At 28.8% G+C, this 22198-nt stretch overlaps 2 protein-coding genes and 1 long non-coding RNA gene across 4 annotated transcripts in view; 1 reads left to right on the top strand and 2 right to left on the bottom strand.

Moving 5' to 3' along the window:
- Positions 1 to 8509, bottom strand: part of LOC127279712 (uncharacterized) — a 70110-nt gene extending 61601 nt beyond the window's left edge. The window contains exon 1 of the long non-coding RNA XR_007842677.1: positions 8222 to 8509. This is a non-coding gene — a long non-coding RNA (uncharacterized LOC127279712). The remainder of the gene's footprint in view (positions 1 to 8221) is intronic.
- A 2845-nt stretch (positions 8510 to 11354) lies between these two features.
- LOC127279158 (WD40 repeat-containing protein SMU1) lies at positions 11355 to 13985 on the bottom strand. Its single transcript, XM_051301345.1, has 8 exons — positions 13805 to 13985; positions 13645 to 13711; positions 13399 to 13542; positions 13145 to 13259; positions 12410 to 13052; positions 12221 to 12322; positions 11825 to 12161; positions 11355 to 11753 (listed from the first exon to the last, which is right to left on the bottom strand). Exons 1-8 carry the CDS (start codon positions 13828 to 13830, stop codon positions 11655 to 11657), a joined length of 1533 nt encoding a protein of 510 aa, XP_051157302.1. The 5' UTR covers positions 13831 to 13985; the 3' UTR covers positions 11355 to 11654.
- A 446-nt stretch (positions 13986 to 14431) lies between these two features.
- LOC127281162 (serine/threonine-protein kinase 11-interacting protein) lies at positions 14432 to 22106 on the top strand. Of its 2 annotated transcripts, XM_051304732.1 has the most exons (19): positions 14432 to 14700; positions 14989 to 15879; positions 16001 to 16297; positions 16385 to 16578; positions 16676 to 17018; positions 17096 to 17440; positions 17503 to 17581; positions 17662 to 17836; positions 17905 to 18031; positions 18118 to 18288; positions 18731 to 18808; positions 19337 to 19472; positions 19682 to 19788; positions 19885 to 20058; positions 20266 to 20456; positions 20556 to 20653; positions 20731 to 20933; positions 21047 to 21351; positions 21448 to 22106. In XM_051304732.1, exons 2-19 carry the CDS (start codon positions 15414 to 15416, stop codon positions 21670 to 21672), a joined length of 3714 nt encoding a protein of 1237 aa, XP_051160689.1. In that variant the 5' UTR covers positions 14432 to 14700; positions 14989 to 15413; the 3' UTR covers positions 21673 to 22106. The 2 variants fall into 2 exon arrangements, with proteins under 2 accessions (XP_051160689.1, XP_051160698.1); XM_051304741.1 differs by lacking the exon at positions 18731 to 18808.
- Positions 22107 to 22198: the final 92 nt, after the last annotated feature.

The raw sequence follows: 22198 nt of genomic DNA, 5'->3' as shown, positions 1-22198 counted from the left end.
TAAAATCTAATAATTCTGAAATTAAAAATATTTCAAAGCATTTAAAAACGCTAAATTTTTTCTAAAAATACTAATTTAAATATTTTATTATAAAAATACTAGTTCCCATAGTAATTTCTTCGTTATTATTACCTCTATAATTATCTAATTTGACCCTAAATTAACAAATTATTTTTAATGATTGCAAAAACAACGGCAATATTCTTTAAAAATTTACTATGCATTCGTTTTAAATGTAGACCGCACACCTTCCTATTACAAAAACCTATAATAAGCAATTAACTGTCTTTTCGCCACTTGACAGAAAAATGAAAGGACTTTCCGAAACCGAAAAAAAAAAATTCTCACCAAATCGCGTAATAACTTACAGGTACAAATCCTATGATCCTCCCAAAACAAAAGCCACCCCGAGAGAGCGAGATCAGAGAGTTGTCGAAAAGTTAAAAATATATTTTAACGCCTCCATCACGCGCAAAGGTGGTAAAAATTGAAAAAAAGTTCACACTTTATGAAGAGAAAAAAAAATCTGCCCCAAATATAACACGATACATTTATATATATAAGGGTGTGTCTAAGATTTAATAAATAAAAAAATAATATGCGAAATACATATATCGAAAAGGTAAGAATGAAAAAAAGGGAGAAAGAAGGGATTTTTCCACCGCAAGTGGGAGGACCGTCTCGAATCGTAGCGCCATATATTCAATTTTTTTCTCAACGTGGGCGATCTTCTTTCGTTTGTCTTCCAAAGAATCCTCATTATGAGAAATCAAATTTCAGATATAACTTTCTTCATTATTGCCGGCGTTTTTTAAAAAAAAGGGAGGGGGGTGGAAACGGTTATTGTTTCAAGAACAACCTTTACGCCACACGTGGGAAAAGATATGTTTTATTTTTTTAAAAAATAAAAGAAAGAAAAAAACGTGAAATTGAATCACCTCTCATATTTGAAATAAAGAGAGAAAGTCACAAAGAAAAAGCGTGCGAGACATTTGAAATTTCAAAAAATTGAGTGATGTTATTGTTATTACTGCGCCTCTATTTTCGAAAAAATTTTCAAAGAATGTGAAAATGAACAAATAAATTGTTAAAAGGGTCTGCCCATTACACATTAAGAACAAATTTTTATTAGCAGCCGAAATTTCACCGCAAGAAAAATAATAAATATAAGAAAAACTATTAGTTTGGTTTTATTCCCGCATTTACATATTAAATTTAATATTAGAGTTCAAAATATTGTTTTATATAAATAAAATCAATTAACATTAATTTTAATTGTTATTATCTCGTAAAAATTTTGATAATTTTGAAATTAAGAATTTATGTATGTAATAAATAATTGATATTAATTTAAATTCGTCAATAAAAAATAATTTTATTTTTATTCGTTTATATATGAAAGTAGAAAAAATTTGTTTACATTAAAAAATGTATATAATTATTATTTCAACGAAGTTGAGATATATGTTTGAAATTTGAGAACCAAATATTATTTTCGCAAATATTTGAGAAGTTGCAGTGAAGGGTCATTATTAGTAAAGAAACGGCCATGGGCTACGATGTAAACGCAGTTCGGATTAATGGTATATTAATGCATGTTCCTAAAGTCTCTATTATGTTTCACCGCGACTGCGTAGGCGACGAGAGTTCATTGGGGGCAATCGTTTCTGCTATTATTCCACCCCTATTATATACTTTATACATGAATTATTATGGCAACAATATGCGCTTTCTTGTTATAAAATCATAAAAGAAAAGCTTGTGATTAGATTTTTTACCCAAAATCTGAATTAGAATTCTATTCCAATTTAATTAAATCTTATTATTGACAAATATTCTAATCAGTTATAATTTGATTTTTTTAAATTTCCTTTTTTATATTAAATAACAAAATATACGAAAAATCTGTTTAAAATTTAATAATAAGACTACGATCTATAATTTGGAATTAATAGTTTTGAAATTGTCGGTATTTATTCCTTTGATGGAATAGACACACATATTTGATGGAATGTATTTCGTTTTCAAAAAATTTGAAGGGGAAAAAGGCGGATTTATAAGGAAACGTGATCATTTTGTGTGGACAAATAATTTGCTATGAAAATTAGCTTAAATAGGTCAAACACTGTATAAATTGAAGGGCATGACTAATATAATTATATTATTTAGAAGGTGGCGCGGTGATCGACCTTCGAAAGATATGTTTCTTTGATTTCCTGACAGTTATATATGCTTTCAGGAAGTTGCCTTCGAAAATGGTTACATTCAAGAAAAATTAAATACGACCCTAGAATTTCAAATCACATTTCGACACTTTTCTTTTAAAACATTCCCCCCCTAAAAATTGAACATTCTAAACTATTTCTGATTTATGTAGATCAATTATGATTAAAATTCGATACTTTCTATTTCGAATATTGCAGTTTTTACTATACGAAATATTATAAAAAAAATTACTGAACAAAAACTGTCATTTTTGTTTGATAAAAATATTTCGAATAATTGCATGTTAAATAAAGAGTAATTATTAAGTATATAATATAAAAATTATAAAATAACAATAATTAATTTGAAACACCTTTCAACTCCTCCCTCAAGGACCTTCATCCAAGCAAATGATCTAAGTGACACAGGAAGTCCTTTGGAAAATAATATACATAATATAATAACGACGATGACAACGACCCTTATTTAAAAAAATGTCGGCGTAATTTTTTCTCAAAAGAAACGACCGATTCGATTTTAAAAACCAAGTCACTAAAAAAAATTTCTTTTTAGGTTACGCTCTTCTAAAATTAAATTTACCAAGGTTGATCCTGTATCATCATTAAATTATAATATTCAATTTCGAAAGCCTCATTAAAAATTATTATTATTGATTTATCTCATTTTTAATTTTCCATATGTATATCGACAATACGTTTTTACTTTCAATCGATTCCGCAAACACTATGTAGAGAAAAATAATAGGAACCAAACAATCGCGTCCTACGGGGGAAACAATTGGGGGGTATTGAATTCTGGGGATGGACCAATATAATAGAACAAGGGAAAGTCACGGATTAGCGCCCTCCTGCGCAACAAAACACTTGTTTCGTTTTCAGATTCAAAATAAAAAAAATCTATTTTTTATTTTATGCTATTCAAAAAATATTTTCTAAATAACAATAGACAATTTTTACAAATTTTCAAACAGAATTTTGGTATATATTTTGCAAAATTAGTGTAAAAAAATTATATTTACAGTCTCGCAGCGATATATAATAATAAAGTGAGGACAAAACAAATATTAAAAAAATACAAACTCTTTTATATTTTAAATAAAAGGTAAATTTTCTTATTTCTAATGAAATATAGTACGTTTCCGTTACACTCAACAAAAGTAGGTGTTTCCCTCAGAGTATATTATCCCTTGCATGCTTAATTGTTGATCAAGGCAGGAAAGGGTGGGAAGTTAAAAAAGGACATGGAGGGGAATGTTCACCCTGTGGTTTTGCATTTGAGCGCACGTGTCTGTGGTTTCGGTTACGCCACACTATCTTGTATACTATATATATGCCGATAATACAACAAGAAATAGTGATCGTTTTCCTCAACGATTATCGCTGCCTAGTTATATGCCTTTATGTGGGTTTCTATATAGCGTGTCTAATTGATAGATATTCGGCCTTTTTGGTGGCGGTATTCTTTGATAATTTTGCACACGTAAGCAATTTTCTAAACTAAATGTGAAATCAAATATATATAAATGAAATGGATCAATTTTAATACAGAAAAAAAGAGGCATATCATTGTTTTCAATATATTCTTTTTCCATTCAATTTTGCAACATTGTTCTTTATGTATGCCTTTTCTCTAATATACAGAAGACGATATTAACTACTTTTATATTTTGTTATGAGTGATGTTCTTTTCTGATTCTTTGAAATATTATTGAGACTAATAAGCAGCATTATATATATAAAAGAAGAATTACTCTCATGAGCCATTAGCCTTTTTTGAAAAAAAAAAATTACTTTAAGTATGAAAAGAAGAAATAAAAAATTAGTTCATTTTCATTACGACTTGTTGATAAGTAAATACTTGTAAAATTTATTAGAAAATCTTTTTTTCTATAAATAATAATAATTAATTTCTTTTCATCCGTATTATTAATTCCTAATACCGTATATTTAAAAAAAAATTGACACGTTACAAACAAGGCATGTTTATAAATATTCAAATTGTTAATAACCAATTTCATCAAATTATTCTCGAAGAGTGATAATTAAAAGTAATTTTCGGCGAGAATGAGAATGTAAATTATAATTCTTTAAGCGCGGGGAACAATTAAAAAAGTCTTTCATTCTCCTTTGAGCTCAATTATTTGACTCTCGCGCGATCGAAACGTGAGCGTTCGATGTCTATTATAAAATCGAGGCTAGAGAGAAGAAGAGATGCGTGTATCTCTACAACAACAAGAAAAATTACACGGTACGGATCCCGAAAATGGCGCCCCACATTCTGACGCTTGCCGAATTTTTGAACCGCTTGACCCTTCGGTTCCCAATAATTATCCACTTAAATTGAGAGTCGTGTGAGTGCAGCAATTATATATTATATGTGGGGGTGTGAGGGTTAATTTGATAATTGCATTATTCCGTTGCAACTAAATACTACCTTTCTGCAAATGCAAATCCCGCTATATATATATATATATTCGGCGCGAAAATGATGGGGGTGACCAAGGGGTGTAGGAGAAGGGGAGGAATAAAAGTTTCGGAAGAATGTGCGACGATTAACCCGATCTTTTTTTCTGATCAGGAGAGATGGGTGCACCCGCGCGCTTTTAACTCCAAAGAAGAATGCAGAGAGATCCCAAAAATGCTTCCTATACACCTGCACATAAGCGATGAGAAGAGACATATTGGAATATATGTACAGAAAAAAAAGGAGAGAAAGAGAGGGATGAGATACTTTCTCAGATTCTATAGACACTATAAATCTGACGGGAATTCGTGCTTCGCAGCTACTTCAGAGACTTCTGAAGAAAACCCATAAACGATTCATGTAAACACGCATCGATATTTTGAATTTCTTTTTCTATTGTTATTTTCATATTATTCGGAAAGTTTTGTTAAATAATAAAAGGAAAGAAATTTTCTGCTTGCAACATATTTCAAAAGATAACATGAATCTTGTCAGATTTAAAATGGAAATTTTACATTAAGATAAATTTGAAATTAATTTAGTATTGAAAAATAAGGGCCAGTTCTAAAATTTACAAAAAGGAAATTATTTTTAAGAGAATTTTTAATTTTTAATTATTATTAAATAATTAAAGAAAATTAATTTCATAAAAATTTGAAAGATTCAGAGTTAAAATTTTCAAAATAAATTATTTTGTACAAAAATTTTTTGTATTATTATTGTTATTTCATTTTTTATAGTTTTCGTTTAAAATTGAAGAACAATTGTGATATTTTTACAGTGAAAATAAAACTCCTTTTCCCTCTTAAAATAAAAGAACCTATATTTATCAGATTTTTATTTAGCCTAATTTTTACTGAAATCGTAATTTATGACGCGAATTTTGAATTATCAGATTTTACAGAATCTTTATTTAGACGTTTTTCTATCTTTAGGCCCCAAAGATAAGATATTACAAATATTGCTTGAACAGAGTCTCAAAAATGAGAACAACGTCCTCCTACAAAGGGCACCTGTTTCACAAATTCAAGTATATATGCGCTTGTCCTCTATATAAGGTGAAATTGCGGGGGATGTATGTGAGAGGTTGTGTATAAAGTAAGAGGTCGCGAGAAAAGAGGAGAGAGAGAGGAGAAAAGAAAGTAAGAGTATATATATATATAAAAGAAAGGGACAAAAGAAAAAAGAGGATCCGTGGATCGTTGAGGGTTAAAAAAGAGGGGAGAAGCACGCGTCAGCCACGCTCCCTTTGCACGCACCTGGGGCCAGTTGGCTAGCGAGAAAAAGGCCCTCCACTACCAACAACAACGGCACAAGCAATGCCCAATTATTAACAAATTATAACCGCGAAATTGAGGATATTCCGGAAATCCGGAAACAAAGTCTCGCACTGGACCCCGCCGCGAATAGTCGGTTTTGAAAAAAGAAACACACATTCTCGCTTGTTAGCGCTCTAGCAAAACATTGACAAATGATTTTCATATATAAAAATAACAAAAGCATCTTATGAAACACATATATAGATAACAATAGATTTGCTGTCAGGCACTATGGAAAGTTGAACATAAAATAGTTAATTTATAGTAAAATACTATAAAAGTCCCTATAGGGAGGGGGAAAATGTTTTTCAACGATCGACAGGTTTAATCATAAAAATATAAAAATATTTAAATAATATTTATTTTATTCAACTAACTTAATTTTTTGGTTTTTAAATTGGTTCTCAAATCTAAAATTACTGTTACTTCTATACGATTTAAAATAAACATACAAGTATATGTACAATTGCAATGAAGATAGAACTTAACGGGAATCAATGGATGGAACTTGTACGCCATCGAAGGAAGTGAAATTAATGAAGTGAATGTCCTTGGAGTCTTTAAAAGTCTAACCGTACGTAGTTCCTCTTTCAAACAACCCGGCTTCGCAAAGTGTTTACGGGTTTCCGCTTCTTTCCTGGAAGTGTGCTTATTGAATAATGTTTTCCTATTTTTTTACGCAAAAATATTGAGGACACTTAAACTTGATCGTAAACAATTATATTGAAGCCTTTCTAAATAAAATATCCGCACCATATAACAAAATACAGAAATTAATTTTATCCGTTTTATAAAAAATATTTTTTTGTATATTATACGCAAAAATATAGTGAAATCAATACGATCTAAATTCAAGTTACGAAATTCGATATTAAACTGCGGTGGGTCTAATCATTATCCTCCGTTTTTGTGATTTATGATTCCGGGAAAACGTAGTTTTTAGAGTTAAAAGTGAAAAAGGTACTTGTTACGTCATAATTTCTTATCCGATATCGGTCTATTGCAAAAGGACTTTATAATCTGCGGTTTTTTTTATATATAGAAAATGGAAATTATAGGCATTATTGACTTAAAGCAGTTTAAAAGGGTATAATTTCTGGTAGCTGATAATCTTGATTGCAAATATTATACTAACTTGATTCCATTAAAGAAAATGTCTTAATAATAATTAGAAACAAATCGTGGTATAAAAACGAATTTCAATTTCGAATTTCAAATCAAATCTTAAAAGATATTAATATCATTCATATATAATTTAAAGAAACTGCCACTTATAACCTGTGAAACTAAAATAAACGAAAAGAAAACCAATATCCGAAAAATAATTAAAGGATCTACTTTGCCGAAAAGGAAATAGACCATAAAATTAAAACCCAAGGGTGTCACCTAATGTCAACTTAAATCCTCTCAAAAAATATCAGAAACAAAGAATAAATAATTTATCTTCTCAAAAAATTTTAAACCGTCATGGCTGATGTGGATTTTATTTTAATATAGGTTATTTGTTTTTGACGGTAAATTTGGCTTGAACCCTAATTAGTTCTACGCAGTTTTTAAAAGGAAAATGACCACCCAAACTTCCGGAAAGATGAAAATCTTCAGGTATAATATTGGTGTATTAAAGTCACATTAGAAGTGTGAGAGGAAGTATAGACGATATTTTGGTCCATTTAAGGACGCAACTATGTGTCGCAGGTCTTTTGCCTTTTTTTTGGGGGTTTAAATTTGAAGAATTCTAATCTCGAAAATACATTACACATACCACTTTTTAACTCGCCGCATCATTTGTCTGAATACCAAAAAAAAAAAAGAATCCGTCTACCTGTGATGTTTGCACTACTGTTTTTAACTATACATATAATTTCAAAGTTCCGCTTTGCAGCTTCTCGTGTTAAGTGTGCGTTTACAAAGTGTAAAACTTTATGAAAAGTTAAAAGAAAGTTACAAGAGACAATATAAGTCATAATGCCTTTTATGGTTTTATTGCCCATTGTTCCTTAATTTTAAATACTGTGGTTCAAAGAAAAATACAGGTAACCGGACCTCCAATATCGTCAACAAAAATGATTTAATAAGAAAATTGTTCTTTGAATAAAATTATTATAAAAATAAAATTTTCTTGTAAATTTAATTATATAAAAAAGTCAAAATTTAAATGCCAAATAAATCAATTTAATAATAATAATTTAATAATAAAAAGTAAAATTTCTAACCTTATATCGATGATTGTTGTTTGAACCCTCCCCCAATTTTGATCCTCTTGATTTAATCCAGATGTTGTCTTCAAAAAAAAAACTGTACACATTAACACTTTTTTAATTTAACACTGACACTGCTTTAAATTAAACACTTGAACACAGTAACATCGCGCACATGGTCAATTTCAACACGAGACATTTCGAAAATGTTTGAAAATTAAAAACGAAAATCGCGAAAATTCTAACCTAATTTCGAGAAAAATTTTACACAACATATGTAAAGCACGATTTAAAAAAATTTATAATTTTGGATATAGTTCCGAATAGCACATACCTCCGATTTCAATAAAACTTAGTATCCCTACGTAATTTGGTGCGCTGATTACCAAAATCATAGTGAAAATTGGCGGAAATTTAATTATCATGGTAAAAACCATAAAAAACACCATAAAATGATGGTTTTTTTCGATTATCTCGTAAAAAACAAAAAACTTCGAAAAAAGTTTTAGACGAAAGTTGTAGATCTCTAAAAAACACACATTTCATGTTTTATGCATTTTTTACCAAAAGTCATTATTTTTCGAGAAAAACGCAAAATAGTAAACACGGCCTTCGGCCGCGTAAGGTACTGCTCGCTTCTCTTTTTAAGAAATCTTGGCGAGAGGGGGTGGATGTGTCCGAAAGTAATTTGCAGAAATTGTGGGGTGGAGTCTACAGCAGCGGTAAACGCAAAATAGTAAACACGGCCTTCGGCCGCGTAAGGTACTGCTCGCTTTTCTTTTTAAAAAAACCTTGGCGAGAGGGGGTGGATATGGCCGAAAGTATTTTGCGGAATTCGTTGGATCCTGAGTAATGGTGAATATGATAATTTCTGCAAATTACTTTCGGACACATCCACCCCCTCTCGCCAAGATTTCTTAAAAAGAGAAGCGAGCAGTACCTTACGCGGCCGAAGGCCGTGTTTACTATTTTGCGTTTTTCTCGAAAAATAATGACTTTTGGTAAAAAATGCATAAAACATGAAATGTGTGTTTTTTAGAGATCTACAACTTTCGTCTAAAACTTTTTTCGAAGTTTTTTGTTTTTTACGAGATAATCGAAAAAAACCATGATTTTATGGTGTTTTTTATGGTTTTTACCATGATAATTAAATTTCCGCCAATTTTCACTATGATTTTCGTAATCAGCGCACCAAATTACGTAGGGATACCAAGTTTTATCGAAATCAGAGGTATGTGCTATTCGGAACTGCACCCATAATTTTTTCTAAACATCAAAGTAATTTAATTTTCAAATAATACATTAAAATACCCACAAATAATATTTTAAAAAGAAAAAATTACGACATTACAAAGATAAACACGTGGGGGTACATGGGGATGAAATTAACAAAGCGCCAATAGTGGTTGAAAAAGTAACTAATATTTCTAATTTTTTATATCAAACAAAAGCGCCAACAGTGGTTGAAAAAAGAACTAAAATTTCTAAATTTTTATCTCAAATTTAACCTGATTTTGAAAAAAAATCGCAATCACATTTTTTATAAAATAATGTGAAATTGATGAAATTAAACCCTCTTTCAGACTTTGGAATAATTAATTATAATATCACTGTATCTTGAACCTATCAAATTGGGATAAAATATCAGCAAAAACTTGACTTTGAGAGGAAGAAAAAATTCTGAAATCGACAAGTACAGTAGATGAAATAAGTCCCGAATTAAAAAATTTATATATTCTTTGAAACCTTTGAATAATTAATAACACTTCACTACACTTTAAATTAAAAACTACGTATTAAAAGTCACGAAAATTTTAGATTTTGAGAGAAGAAAAAATCACGAAATTGACACGGTAAAAACGCGGGAACAAACTAAAAAAGCGCCAACAGTGGTTGAAAAAGGAACTAATTTATATTTATTGTAATTCAAACTTAACATTTAGCAACAATTTTTAGATTTTTGTTTTAATATAAAAATCTGTTATAAAATAATGAAAATAGTTTTTAAATAGTAAATTAAACAATAAATAACCGCTTTTAATTATTTGAAATTATTAGACTCATTTTTAAAACAATAAAACTATTCACATGTTTTACAACAATTAATGCGATAGAACTGGCGCTGAATTTGAATTATTATTTCAATTTGTAAAATTAAAATCTAAATTAAATTTAATTAAAATCTTCTATTAATCAAAATAAAATATTAAAATGGCATAAATAAAATATTAAAATAAATAAGACTAAAGAAAATAAATATAAATAAATAATTGTTAAATTAGATAAGCAAATAAAAAAAATATAAATAAACGGGAGGAATTAAATTTATTTAAACTAATTTGATTTTCTAAATCACGACTAAACGAGGGTCTCTAATTTTCAACTGGAATATTATCACATTATCTGAAAATACTTCCTAAGATCATTTACAAGATTAAAAAAAATAAGAAGAACGTTTATTGAGTTCGAAACTTTGATAATGGATGTTTACATCCTTCCGCTTCGTATATTAGCTTTAATTTATCCTCACTATCCGTGAATGGTTTTTTTTATTTCATCTTCATCGATAAATATATAACATTCTCAATATATATAGGTAAAGCGGCCAGCGTATGAAGATATTATATTTTTCGGGAAAAATGGATACGAGACGCGTAAAAGTGATCGGGGCCATGGGTGATGGTTTTAACGCTGTCTAAGGCGCCTGGTTTCGGTGATGATACTCCCGATAACCTGGTTAACCCCAACAGCCGGTTATTATAATATTTGCCGAACCAAAATATAGTAATTGCTTATTTGCTTGAGCCCAATTATTGTAAGTCTGATCCCCGCATATGATGTCAGATAGGCACCACCTCTCTCTCTTTTTCTCTCTTTCTCTTTCTATCGGTGAGGGTAATGATTAGGCCAATTGGGTGAACAATAATCACCGAACTCTATTATTCATTCGCGCCCAGAAATTGCACTCCTGTGAAATCCAGACTATTAATTTTATCCAATTAACATAAATATTATGTAAAAAACAGAAAACGAAAATCAAAATTCAAAATAGTATCAATGATTTAAAATAATAAAAGAAATAATAGAGATGAAAAATTAATTTGTTTTCTAAGAAAGGCAAAATGAAAATTAATTGAAAAAATTCATATATATTGATGTAAAAGACCTTTATAATTTCATACATAATTTTCAATGTACACATCACTCTCAAAATTCAAAAAATAAATATAAATTAATTCCACTGAAAACTTTTACATATTTTTATATACTTTATATATAAAATTAATCAATTTTTACTTTGTATATTTCTGCGAGTGTTGAAAAATTATGAGAAATATTTTTAATTAAAAAAAAACCTACAGACACGTTTTAGACTCTATTAGAATCTGTAATATGAAAATAATAATACAATAAGAAAAAAATTCTTTCTATGCTCTCTGTTAATACCTTACGGTTTCCAAAGTTTTAATAAACCGTCTTCGCTGTACGAACAAAGTAAATTTTGATGTGGATGATGAGCAAGACCAATTACATCTTTTTCATGAATCTGAAATTTTTAAAATGTGACACAAAATGCAAAATATAATTTTTCAATAAAAAAAGAGAAAATTTACTTACATTTAGTGTTCTTTCCAATTTTCCCGATGTTGTTGAGAAACAATAGAGTACAAGATCCTCTCCCACACAGTAAATAAATTCACCTCGAGGACTTACAGCAATGCAAACGAAATCGCCGCCCTCACGTTTACCGGAAGAAAATGATCTAACTATTTGACCTTGCATATTCATGATGACAACTGTATTCGAACGATTACAAACGACAAAATGTTCTGGATTCCTCGGAAGGGGATGAATACTATTTACTGTTAAATCGGCAGCTCCTAGAGATTTATACGTTCCTGTACATTCGGTTGTTTTTAAACTCCAAACTTTCACTGTACCGTCCGATGAAGCACTGAAAATTTTTCATAGATTTTAACTTAAATTAATTTATATTTTTATTAATATTATTACCTAATAACATTGTGTCCATCAGGAGAAAATACAACTTCGTTTACGAAAGACGAATGACCTCTAAATTCCTTGAGAGTTTTACCGGATTTAAGTCCGTGTATTCTAAAATAAATCAAATATAATTATCTTTAATATTTGCTTTTGAAAAGCAATTTTTAAAGTTATTTGTTAAACTTAAAAATTAAATACCTAATTGTGGTGTCGAATGAGGCGGACAATATTTGACTGTTATCTCGGCTAAATTGAAGACAAGTGACACCCTTGGAATGTGCCTTCTCAAATCGCCTCAAACACTGTCCATTTTGTACTCGCCAAACTTTAATTTTTCCATCCTGAGAACCTGTCGCGAGCATTTCACTATCACGACTAAATGACATGGACAATACGGCTTGTTCCATCATCATAAAATTGTCCTGTGCCTGATATTTCAAATCTTTACGAATTTTTCCCGTGGTAAAATTCCAAACTTCAATAAAACCATCAACCGAACCGGTAACAAGAAATTGACCATCAGGCGAAAAACGAGCACATTCAACGTGTGATTTTTGTCCAAATTTAATTTGTTTCGATAATTGTGTGGGATATTTTTCATCTTCTTGATCACGAACAGCAGCCTTTCCACGAAATAAATCAATTGTTGTTCCAGGTGGCAAAAGTCCCTGATGCTGTTGCCATTTCAATGCCTGTCCCAAAAGAGCCAATAATCTACTTGATGGGACAACTGACACTTCACCAGCTAATGCAGTTGCTATGTATGCTCGACGTTTCTCTTTAGTACTGCCATCGGGATAAGCTTCACGTGGATCAAAATAAGAACGAGCCAGTAAATTTTCTACAAAAGGAAAAATATTTCATAACATTTAAATCAATATTATTTATTCATATTTTTTATATAATATTTATATTGTATAAAATTTTCCTTACCTAGATGAATATACCTTTCAGCCTCTTGCTGTTTCATCATTACCATCGGATCAGTTTGACGGAGCAGAGATCGAGCTGCTCCCAATTCTCTCAATTCAATCAACTCCAGGACCACCTAAAATAATAGATTCAAATGAGATTTATTTTTAATAAAATAAAAATAGCATTATAGGAAAATAAAAGACTAAATTATTAAAGTCTATTAAATTAAAATTCAGTTATATAAAAATTAATAATCAAAAGAAACTTTTTACCTGTTCATACAAATCAATAAGCTTTTTATCTGGTAGCTTAAGTGATTGAATGGCTTTGAGAACAGTATCCCAATGTCCATTATTTATATCCGCAACAAAACCATCAACACTGTCAACAGTATTTAAAGAAACACCAGTTTCTTCCTAAAATTTAAAATTCATTATAATAAATAAAAATTCGTTTGTTTTTAAAGTAAATTTTCCTCTTCTGTTAACAAGGCTCTAAGGTAATATTAAACAATTTACCTGGAGAGTCTGTAAAGTTCTCACAAGATTAGATTCCTTCAAATATTGCTGTATCAATCGAATCACACTGAAATACAAGACAAATAAATTAGAAATAATTATAAACAGTAATTTGTTTATATATGTAAATTGTTTGGAATTTGTGCAAAAATAAACTTACTCAGCTGACTCGATTTCGATGGACATTGTCCCAGATAAACTGTAATATTCTTAATTATTTTTTTTTTAAAGAATATTATTATATTTCACTTTTTTATTTATATTGTTTATAATACTTGTCAGTTTACTGTAAAAAGAAATTTTTCTAGGTTATGTTGACGCTAAGAGTCAGGGTTGGGAACCTGAAAATCATCTCTGAGAAAGATATGGCGCCACTTTAGCGGCGGGAAAATTGAATTCTTAATCAAATAACCAATCAGAATTTTACGACTTGATTTTTACGTTTTTTACACTTTTTACGACTCTTACATTTTTGACATGTCAGGGCGCTTCCACAATCACATGCATTTTCATTTTGCTCTTTGCATTTTGCTCTTGCTTTCTGCGCGCGCAACCTACTTATCAGTCGTCAAAATTAATTAAGTAATTAATTACTAATTAATTATATGTAATTAAGTAGTAATAATTTTATACATTAAACAAATTAATTGATTACTACTTAATTACATGTAATTAATTTGTAATTAATTACTTAATTAATTTTGACGACTGATAAGTAGGTTGCGCGCGCAGAAAGCAAGAGCAAAATGCAAAGAGCAAAATGAAAATGCATGTGATTGTGGAAGCGCCCTTACACGTTAAAAAAAACATTGAGTTACGCACAACTGCGCAACCTAGTAAACTATTTCATTTAAAATAACAATAAACAATATAGAAATAATGTTTTACTAAAGAAGAAATCTAATAATATCTTTGTTAACACATATAATTGTTTAGCTGTCAAGACAGCACGTGATACAATCGTGGAGTGCAATTTGTTTCCTTTGTTTTTAATATACAAACAAGGAGGTTACTGGATGTTTTAATTGTTTGCTCCATTTACTTTCTTTTTTATTTGTAAGTATAGCAAATCTATAAACTATAATCTTTTTTTACTTTTGATTAATACATATTTTTCAAAAATATTAGTTTATTATTTGTCATCTTAATTTAGGGATTTTCGATTCATTCTGTTTCCCATTTTTATTTACACATATTTTGACGTTTCATCTACATTTAAAATAAATATGTAATCAGATTATTAATGTTTATTGTAGATTGTAGTTAATAGCAAACTTTAATTTTTTTATTCTATTTATCTAATTAATAAAAGACTTTAAACTTATGATGCAATTATGTCTGTAGGAGATCAAATGGAGCAATAGACAATAATAGAGAAGGGATATTTGGATACCGAACTTTGTATGCTCCAGGCGCAGTTGCAGTTTAATATCGTATACTCCGATTGGTTCTAATTAAATAGAATTGATACAAATGCACTATCTAGAAAGACGACTCACCAAACAGTTGTAAAAGAAAAACACCACACCCGTTTGCCGTGATATAAACACGCACGAAATTTTTTTCTCACATGTTTATTTATTTTTACAAGTGAGTTTTTGACATTTGGCGCTGCACAAGTGACAATGATGAGGTTGACATTTATCATTAGAAAGTTGAATTTTCCATCCGAATGTGACGTGTATAAAAGATTTTAAATCAATTTTATGTTCCAAATACAAAATTGAATGAAGGAATGAAGTGTTATTTTGACAAAACATTAATAAATCATGTCAGAATTGTCAAGCAATCCAATGACAATGTCTGGCATACAGGAAATTATCGAATTAGCAAAATTATTACGACAAAACGGTGACAAAATATTAAATGGTACCAGTAAACTTTCATTATCGACGACACTTTTGCATAACCTCAATCAAGTGTTTCATCAAATTGTTAATGAAGCAGATGATCTTGAAAGTTCTTTTCAAGTTTGTAATAGTTCAAAAAATGATGTGTTTCGTGATATTAAATTTTTACATGATTTTGTGCAAAAAACACTTGGTCTTAAGATAACCTGTAATCTTGCTGATGCAAAAGTTGACATTGACATCAGTAAATTTCGTCATTTAAAATATTTGGAGTTACAAAAAGTTTGTATTGAATTAACAAAAGGAATACAAAGTATAAGAGGTCAATTGGAATGTGTTATTTGTGCTGGTGGACGAGGAGTTAGCAGTATTGGTCACTTACTAGGTAAAATTACATTAATTTTTATAAATAGAAGAAACGATAGTCATTTAAAAAAAAATTAATTATTTTAACTGTTTTTAAATATTTATTTATAAATTAATCAATTCTTTTTGTAAATTTTTAGCTGCTTGTGGAGGAGATGCAGGTGTTGGATTTGTTTGGAATTCTTTAAATCGACTTTTCTTACCTTACAATGCTTTAACCGGATTAGATAAATCCCTCGAACTCACTCCTTGGCTCCAGATGTTGGATTTAAGTCATAATCTGATATCAAAAGCTCCTGAAATAGATTGTTTACCAAGTTTGAAATACGTTAATTTAGGGTTTAATAAATTAGAAACAGTTCCTCCTTTTCATAAAGCGACGTTTCATACGCTACAAAAATTAATATTAAAGAGTAATTATATTGACAATATAAAAGGTAATAATTTTATATTTTCTCAACAATTAAATTAAATGTTTTTTTAATATTTTCTTTCAATAACTTATTTATGATTTTTAATTTTAGGTTTACAAGGACTTGAAAACTTGGTAGAATTGGATTTATCTTACAATTGTTTAACTGATCATTATAATCTATGGCCTTTAGAAACAATGTCAGGACTCTTGTGGCTATCGTTAGAGGGAAATCCCATTTCTTATCATCCTAATCACAGATTACTCTCTTTAAAACACTTGCATCCATGTTTAAGTGGCAGTAAGGTACAGATATATTTTTATCACAGTAATGAATATTAAATATTGAAGAACATCTTTTTTTTATTAAATATAATTCCCTTATGTTTATTATTATTTTTAGTTCGTTTTGGACCGATTGCCTCTTACAAGATCAGAGAAAATACTAGTGTCTGAAAATCGAAATTATTCTATTAGATCAATTGGCGCTGTACCCAGAGAATATTTTTCAAGTGTATCAGATTTTGCGTCCGAGAATTCATCAACTTCATTAGAAGCATCTTTTTGCGATGATAATAGTGAGAAAAGACAATTTCTCGATGGAATGGATAGTTTAAGCACAAGTGTCACAAGCATAACGAAAAGTAAGCGTAAAAAAACTGTAAAAGAAGCTATAATAGCTGAAGAAGATCATGACAAAGAAAAATCACCCGGAAAACCCGCTTCTCTATCAAGTTCTTTTATGGGTAAGTTTCAGTTTCCATTTTCCTTAATTTAAATTTTTCTCTTAATTTTTTTATTGCAATTGTAAATCTATACATAGAATCATCAATGGAACATTTGGAAACAAAGAGACAAATTCTCGCACTGAGAAAACAATTTGGTGAAGATAATTGGTTGAGTCATCGTGCTGGAACTGTAATACAAAATATCATGGGAATTGATAGTGAAATAGACGTAGTGCCTTCAAGTTCACCAATTCCATCAATGAAAATTTTGGAGTCACTTGAAAATTTAAATCAAAATGAAACAAATGATATTGACGATAAAATTGAAGGAATTGATGAAACTGTAAATAATGAAAATGAATCACAAAGTGACAGTCTAGCGATAATTGAAACTAGTAGTAAGGAACATAATGAAGAACCTGTTTACAATCCAGAAGAAGGTAAAAATAAATTATTGCATTTGACATACGATTTATTCTACTAATGTAATTGTTTTCTTTAGAATTAGGAGATTTATATTTAGTTCAAAAAAAGAAGAATGAACAAAATCTTGAAGAAGTTTTTCTGATAGTTACTTCTGAGTAAGTTTTTCAAACAATTTTTTTATTCTATTTTCTATATTTTTATTTTCGTTTCGTATTGAAATGTTATATTTTTTCAGGGAAGTAAAGGAAAGAGATTATATTACTGGTAAATTGAAATTTCGTTGGTCAACAGAAACAGTTTTGTCGTGTGTTATGGGCAGAGGAACACCAACGACTGTTAATATAATATTTGATACAACGCGTAAAGATAGACAAACCAGAACATATCTGGTGGAAATCGATGACGCAAAAGTAAGTTTAAAAAAGTATTTCTATAACTAATTGTCTATATTTTTATTAAAAACAATCAATTGTTGTAGAAAATTGTTAAAACTTTAAACGAGAGAATAATAACGAGATCGATAGAATTAAAGGTGTATAAATGTATGAAATGTTCAACACACTTCTCTCATGACACGGAAATTACGACCGTTTCTATGCTACCAGGTATATATTTTATTTAAAAATATTTTTTAATATCTAAAATTCTAAAAAAATAACTTGAATAATGATTAAAATTTATTATTGTTCAGGATTAGGACCTCCAAAGTGTCCGGCATGTCAAAGTACTCTAGTTATTCAAACGGATGATTTTAATACTCCAACTGCTGAAAATTCTAAAAATCAAATGAAATCTGGAGGCGAAACTCAAAAAGATATTTTAGATAGTAATCTAAAACATTCTGAATCACAATCTAGTATAGGTGAGACTTATTGGTTATTAGAATTGAAGAAGAGAAATATTTTCTGTTTTTTAATCACATCTTTTCTTATGCATGAAGTAGTAATTACAAATATGGTATTAACCCTTGACAATTGTAGTTTGTTAACCAATATTTCTTAGAAGAAGCTTTCTTTTTTTAATTATTGAAAAATATGAATTTCAATTGAATTAATAATGCTAATTAAATAAATAGAATTACTAATACTAATTAAATTTATTGCATTAATTATAATAAATTAATTAAATAATATTAATTATTAAATTAATGTTAATAATTTTGTTTGGAAAATTTTTGGACAATAACAAAATTTTTATGATAAATTAATATTGTAATTCTTTAAGTAATAATTTATTGGTTAAAATCATAAATTTGCCTATTAAATTCCATTGATTAGAATGTAACACACTAATCCCCAGTACAGGTGGAACAAAGGGTGGAGCTATAAACATCACCTCTTCTCTGGTGATCACTGACTTAAAACGTCGATATCCAATCTGCTGTAAGCTTTAGTCACAATAATTAATTCTAAAGCACATCGAATATTTTTCTTAATTTTTATCCTAATTTAATTTATCTTTTTGTCCTTTTTGTACATAATATTTTCATTTTATTTCATAAATAGTTTTTCAAATTTAAGTACACTTTCATCAAGCATGATACTATTTAGAACATTTAGCTTGCTCTTTTAGGAATTAAAATAATAAATTTAATTCATTCATTTATTTAATTTCAATCCTAAAATTGACAAAGTAATTTAAAAAGCTAATCAATGTACGTAAAACTTTACTCTTTTTATTATTATTTAGTTGTAAATAAAATTTATTTTTTATTGTACTATTTTTTTACCTATTTTATTATGATTTACAGTTTCACAGAATTTTTGAAATTGAATTACATAATAATATTGAATAATCTGTATAGATTACACTATATTGCATTGTAAATTATTATTGTTCATCATCTAGGATCATTTTATGAAATAAATTTTTCTCTACTCAATATTTTTAATAAAATTGTATCTTAATAGGTTCAGCGGCTAGTCTTGAAGATTCTCGAGAATCTACTCCATCTGGAGGAACAAATGCAAAAAAATCTGAAAGCGATATTGAAGTCCTGAGTAATCCAAGTCAAAGTAGCATAGAAGTTTTAGATGAAGGTTCAAAGTAAGTTAACATTTATTTTATATTCATAATTTTATTGTAATCAATTTTATCAGAGTTATTAATACTTTTTGAGCACATAAATAATATTTTATTTATCGCAAATCTTCAATTAAAATTGTCATTACTGACTGTTTGAATTGTTTTTTCAATATTCCACTTCTCTATAATAATCTCACTAATTTAATGCACGAATTATTTAACATATCTAGGTCGAATTTAACACCGAAACGAAAAAAATCTGAAGGACAACGCAATGCGGGAGTATCTTCTGAAATAACTCCTATTATGGCGGGTCTAACAGAAAGTAGTTCCTCAGGTTAGAAATTAGTTACTTAATTAAAATAAATTGTGAATAAAATTGTGAAAAATTGCTAATTAATCCCTATATAACCGAGTAATTTACTCTTTCCAGGCTCTATGACTGACAGTGTGTGTACAGCTTATGAAAATAAAAATGTCAAACTATGCGATATTAGTGAAATGTCGCATAGTAGCGATAATGTCGACAATGATGCTATTAAAAACGTCGAAATTGAAAAAGAAACAGTTTTCATGCCTGTTACAAATTTGACATCAATGTTAGGAGGTGAGAAAAAATAAACCAAGAGACATCACTAATATCGCATAAGGTGTTAACTAGCTTGGCTGTTTTTTTTATGTCTGTACCATTTTTTGCTAGTTGATATCTTATGTGTTAATCTATTAATTAATATGACGTTATTTCAAAGTATTAATCTATTAACATTTTTTAAAATATATCGAAATAGAAAATTAATTTAATTGCTTCTTTTAGAATTATTGCAAACTATGAAAATTGGAAGTACGAAGACAACTCCTACGAAATCGGAAGAGAGTTCTGAATTTATGGGAAGTGATGTTCATTATTCGTACACGGATTTTAATAGCGTAGACCACAGAATCAAACTTCATATAATTTTAAATGTCTTTGAGCAAGAGAAAGAGGAACTTGTTCTTTTATTGAGGGTAAATAAAATAATTTTCATGTAATTTTTTGTGTTACAAATATATAATTATTTTCAATGTATGTTATTTTATTAATTTTGTTTTTTAATTTTATTTCAGGCTGAAATTTTCACTCCAACGTCATCAAAAACGTTTCCAGGTTGCTTAGTTTTATCCACGTCTAAAATTTATATTCTTAAGATTTTTGGACCTGAAGGGTAAGAATTAATTTTGTTTGATAAGTTAAAAATTATATTTTTTATTTATTTATTTTTCTTTTGTTCTTTAATTTTAGAGAAGATCCTCAACGCTGGTTGAAAAAGGAAGCGAGTTGGACAATGGATAGGCTACGTTCGTTTGCTCCACTACCTTTTAAACAAGGTCTTTTGGTGCAATTAGAGATGCCGAACAAAACTGGTGAAGACATTCAAAATTTTACTCTACTCTGTATTCTTCAAGATTTTCAAAGAACGTCAAGTTTTCTGTTTTATCTAACAGGTAAGAAATTTATTGCTATATTTAAAAAAATGGTTTTTTATTTTTGAAAAATTAATTATTTTAAAATAAAATAAAAAAAGGAATTTTAGAATATGGTAATTTCATTTTTTTAGAATTGAGTTTACCGGCAAGTTGTGAGGTTGAATTCATAGTGCCAGATCATTGCAATTTTTCGATAAAAAATATGCTATTAACATCAAAGAATCATCGACAAAGTGATCTCGTTAGATTGCTCGCGATATTTTCGTCAGCAATTGTAAAATCAGAAAAATGTACAACAAAATTAAATACCTCTGGGCTTGTCACTACATCGTCGACGTTAATTATTTTGGAGGATAATCTACAATGGTTACTTCCCGATCATAATAAAACTCCAGCCATTGCAATAGAACAAGCACTAAGCAATTTAATAGCAGTGGTAGGAATAATAATGTTATAATTGTTTTAAAATATCAATTTTTTAAATACATTCGAATTTTTATATTTTTTTAATAAAATAATCTGTTTTTTAAAGGACATAGAAGTTGATTCGAAAACGGAAAATGGAAATGCAACGCTCAATTTGAGTTTCTCGGATGAAATGGCAGGATTGGAAGAAACTTGGATTTTGGAATTTGTTTCAGTGGGTGCAGCCGAGTCTGTGGTAAATTCTATTCAATTACCATGGGAAGAATTGTTTTCAGTTCCATTGCAAATCGAAACGAGAATACTCGACACTACAAAAAATATTGAAAGATGAAGAGTATCTATTGTAAACTAGCTTAATTATATTTTTTTAAAGAATGTCAATTTTTGACAAAATACTAACCCACATTTTAATTCTACACTATAGAACAATTTGCAATTTTATTACACACTTTTAATTTATAAATTCTAAAAAAAACAAAACAAATCATATATTGTAAATTTATTGTAAAGAAATGTAATTTCAATTTTACAAAGAAAAAAAAATGTTTTTCTATATTTAAATGAGAAAAACTTCCATTTTTGTAAGCAAATTCTGTAATATTATTGCGACTGTGATATGTGCGTATAAAAATTATATATGTATATATTTTTAGTCGAATTAACATTTTATAATGTGTCTATATATACAATTTTAATGGAAAATTGTAATTAATAAGATCACGTGGAAATTATAATAAAGTTTTGTTTTTTTCTTTCAAAAATTAATCGAATTTTCAATCCACGAATGGAATATTTTATTTGTTTAATTTTCATTGAATACAAAGTGCAATATTGGATATTATATGAATTCTATAGAA

The sequence above is a fragment of the Leptopilina boulardi genome, unplaced genomic scaffold (assembly GCF_019393585.1).
Source record: "Leptopilina boulardi isolate dan_hultmark-lab unplaced genomic scaffold, ZJU_Lbou_2.1 LbouV2_112, whole genome shotgun sequence".
In the NCBI taxonomy this organism is placed as follows: Eukaryota; Metazoa; Arthropoda; class Insecta; order Hymenoptera; family Figitidae; genus Leptopilina; species Leptopilina boulardi.
The sequence above is the reverse complement of the archived record's forward strand: the minus strand, read 5'-3'. Positions and strand labels throughout refer to the sequence as shown.